General features: G+C 41.2%; 1 protein-coding gene across 1 annotated transcript; it reads right to left on the reverse strand.

The window, feature by feature from the left end:
* Positions 1-2,117: 2,117 nt before the first annotated feature.
* Positions 2,118-8,137, reverse strand: LOC125279042 (G-protein coupled receptor family C group 6 member A-like). Its single transcript, XM_048208506.1, has 6 exons — positions 7,677-8,137; positions 7,090-7,381; positions 5,533-6,288; positions 4,622-4,825; positions 4,410-4,527; positions 2,118-3,866 (listed from the first exon to the last, which is right to left on the reverse strand). The coding sequence occupies exons 1-6, from the start codon at positions 7,871-7,873 to the stop codon at positions 2,725-2,727; spliced, it is 2,709 nt and encodes a 902-aa protein (XP_048064463.1). The 5' UTR covers positions 7,874-8,137; the 3' UTR covers positions 2,118-2,724.
* Between the last annotated feature and the right edge of the window lie 389 nt (positions 8,138-8,526).

Below are 8,526 nucleotides of genomic sequence, written 5' to 3' on the forward strand. Positions count from 1 at the left end.
CTAAAAGGCCCTTTGCTGCCATACTGGAGGCCATAGTACCTTGCTGAGCACTGTCCTCCTGATGAACCTTTTCTAATCTTTGTCCGTACATGGCCTCCATGAACAAGATCATCTGGAAAATTATTTTTTCTCCTCCAGTGAGGTGTTTGCATGTTCCTCGAGTTTCCTTGTTCCTCATTAGGATCTGATTCTTCCGCTTTGCTACACAAACACCCGGCGGATTGCGAGCGCTTTGGTTGTCTTAAGTAGCGGTGTTTTAGTTGCAGCTGAAGGGTATTGTCTGCTGTTTTTGGTCGTCTGATTTTCCTTTTCAAGTTACTGGTCTTGACTTGATCTTGGTTTTGAAGACCACCCTGATCTTGTGGAAAGCTGGAATTTGCTTCAAAAGAACCACACATTGTTCTCCTTGTCTTTTCAGTCAACCTCCCTGGCTCATCTTTACCACTGACGTCATCCTCAAGTTCTGCATCCTCATCATCGTCATCATCATTGTCATCATCATCCTCATCATCATTGTCTGTACCTTCCTCATTGGCATTAAGGAGCTGCTGATCTGGAGAGCAAGTGGTAGTAAGGACAGATGTTTTTCCAGTGTTTGCTCCGGATCCCAAGCTCCCTCTATTTCGACGGAAGCGCTCCAAGCCATTCTGACACTCATTGTCTGCACCTATGCTGCTGTCCTCACTGTGCAGTGCAGAATCCTCTGGACCTGGTTTCCTGAGGGCAGCAGCTTCCACATGAGACAAAACCTGCTTCAGGCGCTCCTCGGCCACATGCTTAGCCAGCAGCTTCTCTCCTAAGACCTGAGACAGGGACCCAAAGTAGTCAGCTAGTTCTTTTAAGGCTGAGTCACCTAGGCATTTCACAGAGTCTCCCACTGAGATCATTTTAACTGTGGAGTGAAGAAGCATTTGCTGCAGCAGTTCGGAAGGAAGCTGGTTCAGGTCATTGCTTGGCTCGGTTGTAGGTGGATAGTCTTTAAGTAAAGCAGGCCACTTCATGCTGCTCGCCTTCAGCGGCCATTTCCTCCAAAGCCTGGTTGATCTCTTCATACTGCAAGACTACTGTAGCTATTGTGGTCTGTACAGAGAGCTGGGTCTGAGCAGCCTGGCTTAAGAGCCCTAAAATAGACTCATATTTGGATATGCTGTGGTTCAGGTATGCATAGGCTGCCTGGTGCGCTTTCAGTATGAACTCTGCCTTTGACTGCAAACAGGATTTTTTTCTCAGTCTCTGTTTCCTCTGCTTCCTCCGCTTTCCTTGCTTATCTTTTGTCCGTATCTCCTCTATTCCTTCTTTTTGGAACCACATCTAGCATCTTCTCAGTAGCATTCTTTGACTGCCACAGTGGCATCACAATCTACATCATCTACTGAGGATTTCTAACCTTGAATGTTTTTTGCATTTTCTTGTAACTAACTGTTGCTGCTAGTTCTTCTGAAGCAGTGTTTATCTCTTCTTTGATTTGAAGTTCTGCCCCTTCAGAGGGCAGGTCAGCATTTTTCTTGCTTTCCGGTGAACCAGACAGCAAAGCTTTTTTACTGAATAGTTGACCTTTAGAGGGGTAGCACCCCATGTTGATGGGAGAATCCTGTTCCTTTTCTTTTGATCAGTTTTATCGACTGCAGATTGAAAGTGGTATGTCAGAAAACCTCAACTTGGTTCTTGTTTACGCACCATACCAGTTGTCTTCTGTTGTCCTTCACTGTCCCTGTCCACAATTTCTCTACTTATCATCACTGACCAGTTGGTGTTTTGTATGCCATAGTGAGCCCAAGACTGAAGAACAGGATTGGAGCTTCCAGTCCTTCCCACACACATGATCACGCTACAGGAATAAAGCTTAAGACCATGAGCTCATCTCCCTAATCAGATACCCTGCTGGTTACCTTGTATTCTTTTTTTTCTTTTCTTTTCTTTTCTTTTCTTTTCTTTTCTTTTCTTTTCTTTTCTTTTCTTTTTACCCCTGTTTAATTCTGATTGAATTAACATTATACAGTATATGTATTATAATCACAATGCGCAGTAAAAATCTTAAGTGACTTCAGTTTTTTTTTTCTACAGTGGTAAGAGATTTCATTAAAAAAAACTGTTTAAGTGACTGTTTCAATTTCGTTTCTGTGAAATTGAACAACAACCAACAGTAGCACATGGTGAATTAAGTTCAGTGTGGCTTGAGGTTAGAGTATTTATAGAGGTTTACTTTTCACTGAAATCCTCCCTGGATTTCTGCCAGTGATGTCCGTAATATGCTGGCAAAGGATTTAAACAGGGAAAAATGATCCACAAGAATCAAACAGTGACAGACACTGATAATGACATTAAAGTTCAAAGCTCAAATCAGTTTTTATTGTTTATTAAATGTACAGTTTTTACAATATGTGAAAGAACAGTACAGCAAGAGGTGTGTAATTTCTGTGCCATGGGCCAGAGGTAACAACAGTTTGGTTCGTTATTTTTAGGATTACACACTTCACAATTACATTTAGTTCATTAATATGTAAATGTTTAAATTAAGAATAAATATATAAAAACTTATAGCAAAAATCATCAAATCAACTTTCATCATGAGTTGCTAAGTGGTTACATACAGTATTGAGTTATTTACAATGTATGTAAGATGAAAATCCAGTTTATGTAAGAAAGAAGATTAACTTTTCTGGCCAAGGAAAGATTTGTTTGTTGCAGTTATTGCTGGAAGAATGCAAGACAACACTCCTATTTTTATTTCGTACTGTGTCTTTGCCTCACCTGGACACGGCGGGACACTGTTGGATCTATACTGCCTCTATCCGTATTAAAAAAATCCTCAGTCTTTATAGTACTGGAAACATCTTTATGAATCGCACTGATCTCTATCACAAATGGTCCTACACCAGGGGAGTTGATGCCTGAGTCTGGAGTGTTTCGGCCCGCTTCATGAAATATGTTAATGTCAGAGGCAGCGTCATCTTTAATGCCTCCAGCTAACCTCCCCATGATCAAAGCCCTTGAGTTCTCAGACAGTTCCCACAGGACTATATAGCACTTTGGGACAAAATGACAAAATATTATGCCATAGTTAGAGGCCAGGATGGCTGAAGCCTGAACGATGTGCCGTTGTTCGGTCTTGTTTCTTTCAATATAAATGGGAATAAAGCAAAGCCAAACAAACAGATGAATTAACATGCTGAATATGATGACGCCAGTCTCATTGAAATCATGTGGGACCTTTCTACCCTTGAATGCAAGAAAGAAACAAATGAAGGCCAATAGAGCTATGTAACCATGCATTACCCCAAAACCTATAATGGAGCCCTCATCACAGACAACATATTTTTCTAGGCCAGTTCCAGGCCACTTGTTAACTGGTACAGGAGACTTTCCCAAAGTCATCCATAACAACAGGATGAGTCCTTGAGCACCCGTAAGCAGGACCAAATTGATAACAGGCTTGTAGAGTTTTTTAAGCTGGTGCTGCTTGACCGGATCAAAGGCCATGAAAGCCAGGAAAGTGCGGTAGGCTTTAACCAGGATGCATGAAACGCACAGGGTGAAACCGAGACCGTACAAGACCTGCTGTGCCCTGCAATGATGCACAGTTGGCCTGCCGATGAACATGATTACGCTTACAAAGCTGACCGTCAGCCCCAGTAACATGAAACTAGACATTGTATTGTCAGCCTTTTTGATGACTGTGGTGTATCTGTGCACACTGAAAATGATGAATGAGGTGAACACTAGAACTAAGCCTATTGCTGTAGCTGCTAACAGAGCTATGGGATAACTTTCAGTCCAAATCAGATATATCTCCTTAAATTTCTCACATTTACTTGCTCTCACAGTAGACCACAGTCCTTCTGGACATCTCAGGCATTCAGGGAAATCTGAAAAAGAAAATGCATGTCATCATGAAAATGCATCAAATTTGATCTAGGAAAGCACAATATATATCTCTATCAGCCCTAATAAGATTTTTTTCTTTATTTTTGGTATATTGGGGCTTGTTACCCCTCTCTCTGATTGTGATTGTCAGTGGATTCTTAACTGTAACTAATTACTCTAAACTGTAATGGATGGTTGTGTTGGTCAGGTGAGGTGCTTTACTATTTCCATATATTAATTGATCTGGAAAGTAGTGGGGTAATGTGCTGTCAACACTTTATAGGCTGTTGAATGTTTGATGATCACGTTATTATTTTACATGTGCATCAGCAATGCTTCTATCGCTTGTTTCTGCTTCTTCTTCACCTGTGTTTTGATCTGGAGATTCTGTACTCTGTCAGAAGATGTGTACCGTATAACAGTGAAAACACGGATTGCTCAAACTTAGTTAATAAAACATAATTTAAACAATTTTGAAGGCTTTTGGCCAAAATGTCAGCATTAGTGCTAGAAGAAGCATCAACAGAACATGAATTTTGATTTACCAAATCCATTAGTATAATTTCCTTCAGTACAATTAACACAGTTGTAGCAGCAGGAGATCTTTGACTGGTTCTTCACAGTACCAGGTTCGCAAGACGCTGAGCACCTGGAAGAGTCGAGCTGGAGGACAAAAGAGAGACATCTCAATGATTGTCAGCAGTTTTCTTGTTGAGGTGGTCAACAGAATTGCTAGAATAGAGACAACACAACTCACGCTGTTATTTATCGACTGGTATTCACTGAAGATCTCCACATCTCCTTTTTTCAAGAGGAATTTTCCCACAGTTTCAATAATTCGTTCATCATCATTTTCCTTCCACATTATGAGGTCGTAACCATCCACAAAGTCACCATGTTCATCAAAGAAATATCTATTGCCATCGAGCGTGAAATTCACACTGCGCATACTTTCCACTAGCTGCAAAAAAGAATGTGTTCTTGAGATAAAACAATTTATTACACTGTAGCTCATGCTTGCTAAATGCTTGTTACAAAAACACTGGAGAATATGGTATTTACAGTAAGGTTTAATTCATTATCAATGAACAATAGACAGCATTTATTCATCTAGTTCAGGGTTTGCGCTGCACTACATTGCTCTTTATATTTAAAAATACAAAACTGTGTGCGCGAGAGCGTCCAAACGTGAGTCAACAGTTTTTTGTTTCAGTTTATCTCCAAAAAGGACAGATGATAGTACTGGTAGTTTATGTGAGCTGCTGATATACAGGTGTTACGTCACTGTTCGTTCCTCAAGTCTGTGGAAACACGCAGCCTATTCACAACAGGCTCCAGTTCCACTGAGTGAAAACAGCGGATGTTATCATGCAGCCTCATTAATTTATTTTAATTTTACATATGATGTACATATACATTTTTTAATCCAGTCACAAACCCCCACTTGGGAAACCCTAATCTAGGTTAACATTGATTTCTACATATACTAATGCATTTTTTACCATATTTTTTTGCTAACAGTTGTAACAAAAAGCATCAGTTAATGTATTGTGAACGAACATCAGTTAACAATAACCATTAACCTTGACTAATAAATGTCATGTTAACAAGTTGAACCTCACGGTAAAGTGTTCTCATGTATAGAGATGTTGTCTAGAAAAATCTCACCTTCCAGGGTGGGAAGTTGGTCTCTCCGGAGCAGGCGGTCTCGTCGCACTTCAGGAGTTTCCTGAGCCCATGCGCTATGGCATATATGGCCACCCTCTCTCTGTAGGCCTCTCTCTGGTCCACTGCGTACAGAATGTCATCTACGGTGCAGTTCGAGGGCCACAGCGAGCAGTTCATTCTCAGCTGCTTGTACTCTTCTATGTAGTAATTTCTTGCTCCTGGCGTTGGCCTGAGGTTTCTCAAGTAGTCTTCAAACCCTGGTATATTTCCCATGGAAAAGGAAAAGCCAAATATTTTACCCACCTTATTTATGTCATTCATCTTTGTTAAGGGCCGGTACATGGCCCAGGCATCACTTGCAATCCAGACTCTGCTTGTGTTGGTCTGGATCATCTCCTTGAAAAGCTTCTCCACCAGCTGTGGCTTCAGAATGAGCAGCACCACCTTGGCAGAAGACTCTCTTATGGTCTTGGCAGCATCTTTGATGTACTTTTCGACATCGACGTGGTCCAAGTAGTGTGGTACCACTTTCTCAAAGTCAGCACATATTTTTCCCGCTGACTCTTGCATGAAGCTTTGATAGGCCGCTCTACCATAGTCATCATCTCCATACACGACACCAACCCAGTTCCATGAGAAATGAGATACGAGCTTGACCAGCGCCTGAGCTTGGTAAACGTCACTCGGAATCACGCGCATGAAGGATGGATAGCGCAGTTTGTCGCTTAGGACTGGCGATGAGGATGAGGTGCTGACCTGTTGACAGATAAACATTGTGCCTTATCACTGTGTCTTAAACAGATGTAAGACAGTTTTACTGGTCTTAAAGCAATAGCTTACCCAAAACTGACAATTCAGTCATCAGAAGTTGACTTTATTCAGCATGTCAAGCTCCAAATATGATTTGTGTGCTATATTACTCTAAAGCCATGCTAGCTTTGTGTGACGGACAGACCAACATTTGTTTACAAGTGTTTATCAGTGGTACTCTTTCCAGTTTTGAATCTACACAAGGGTTCAAAATGGGTTCAAATTGCTGCAGTGATGCCATAGATGAGCCATTTTTTGTTTCCCAAAGAAACCTTTTAGTGATCATTTCTTAAAAGAAACCATTTTTGCTTTGTGTGAAGAATCTCTTTATTTATAAATCTACAAAACAAACAAATGAAAAAACTTTTTCCACTGTAGCAAACCTTTGTGGAATGGAAAAGTTCCATTGATGTTAAAGGTTCTTTATGGAACCATCAAGCAAAGATTTGCCAAAGCATCAGATCACATGACTTCAGAATTCATGGAATATAACATGCAAGTCATAAGAACTACAATTTAGTTACGTTTAATTGCTTTAATTGTCCTTTCAGGGTACTCTTTGTTCTTCTTGGAGTTTTATAGGCTATGAACTGTTGTTGTTTGGAAAAAAGTGGCATGAAGATTCTCCACAGAAGAAATAAATACATTTGGAACATAAGTGCAAGTAAAAGATGGCAGAACTGACATTATTTGGTGAATTATTCATGCAAACTCTGGCTTTAATGAGGTACAGAGTTAAGAAATTACCTGAGGACACAGGTAGAGGCTGAGGAGCTTGGCAATAGCGATGGATAACTCTGAGTATCTTTCTCCCAGAAAAGCTTTCACAGGCGGACGAAAGTCTGAGTAGTCTGAAAGGGCCGGCAGAGAGTCGTTAATTGCCAGTAAATGTTCCACACAGTGCAGTGCTTTGGTGGGAGATGCACAGGGATCACAGATTTCATATCCCAGCTTAATCCCCGGAAGCAACATGGAGTTATTGATTTCTTCAATTGCAAAGATGGCACCCAGCGATTGTAGAAATGTGACCAGATCAAAACTGGCAAAAAGAGAAGGATACTTCTTAGTATTAATTACTTAGGTGACCAGCTGTGAGATTATTTATTATTAATTATAATAATAATAGTACATGGATCCCACAGCAATTTAAAAAACACATTGTTTTTTAATTCTCAGATGATAACAAATGAGATTTCAATGACATTTTGACCACTGAACTTGTCAATACTTTCCATTTCAGAAAATTGGTGATCTTAGTATTAGTAAGTATCCAAATGATCCATTTTTGGTGTCAGCAGCATTTAAAAATATGAGAAAGCCTTGCGGATACTCACTCAGTACAGACGAATGGCTCAGGTCTAGTTCGCTTATGAAGGTTGATTACTTTTGAGTGAATCGAGCTCAAAATTGCGATGTTAACATCTCCTTCCATGTACGATCCGTACAGGGAGCTGGGAATGTCACAATGGACCCACAATCCCAAGCTCAGCATCATCACGGCCAGCACACAAACCTCAATATGGGACTTCATGGCTGTGAATGTAGCATCGTGTAAAGGATCTATTTATTGTAAAACTGGTTCTGCTTTTTGGGTGACGTGAACATAAGGGCTGGCTTTGGAGGTGAACTGAGGTGTCTGAACGTTACCTCTTTACCAGAGAAGTGGAGAAATTCACCTGCTCTGCCACATTTTTGCAGCCCGTGATGGAATGTAAACTCTTTCTGGAAGTTACAGTAACAGTTGTTTTCGTTTTATTTGAGATGGCAAGAAATGATGGCAGAACAAATAAAAGCTGAGAATTCAAGATTGGGTGGTTTGGTGGGTGTAACACGGTTCGTAGATATGGGAAGAAGGAGGCGGGAACCGGCGAACGTTCAACAAAACTTTAATTCAAAATAAACAAAGAACAAAACGAAAGTAATGCCGGCAGACCCTCGCGGACGTCTGGCGGCCACACAAACCTAATAAAACATAAAATAATATCCAGGCCTGGTCCTCTCTCGTCCGTCACGGTCGTCGCTCCTCCTTTTATGCTCCCGGAGCTCCTCCGTGAGAGACTCAAGGCCGGTGCTCCTCCCAGGTGATGCTCGTTATCACTTGCGTCACCGGCCTCACGCCTTTTCCTCACGGCTCTCGCCCGCCCTGCTCGTCACATACCCCCATCGCCCCTCGCAGGCCGGGGG

This window comes from Megalobrama amblycephala, linkage group LG11 (assembly GCF_018812025.1).
Source record: "Megalobrama amblycephala isolate DHTTF-2021 linkage group LG11, ASM1881202v1, whole genome shotgun sequence".
In the NCBI taxonomy this organism is placed as follows: Eukaryota; Metazoa; Chordata; class Actinopteri; order Cypriniformes; family Xenocyprididae; genus Megalobrama; species Megalobrama amblycephala.

What these genes read in the sequence shown, in the direction of transcription:
- LOC125279042 (XM_048208506.1), bottom strand. Translation starts at nt 7,873, where the DNA reads ATGAAGTCCCATATTGAGGTTTGTGTGCTGGCCGTGATGATGCTGAGC. An exon ending in GCCTCTACCTGTGTCCTCAG is followed by an intron (nt 6,289 to 7,089) that starts GTAATTTCTTAA and finishes ATCTGTCAACAG; the next exon opens with GTCAGCACCTCATCCTCATC. An exon ending in CCAACTTCCCACCCTGGAAG is followed by an intron (nt 4,826 to 5,532) that starts GTGAGATTTTTC and finishes TCTTTTTTGCAG; the next exon opens with CTAGTGGAAAGTATGCGCAG.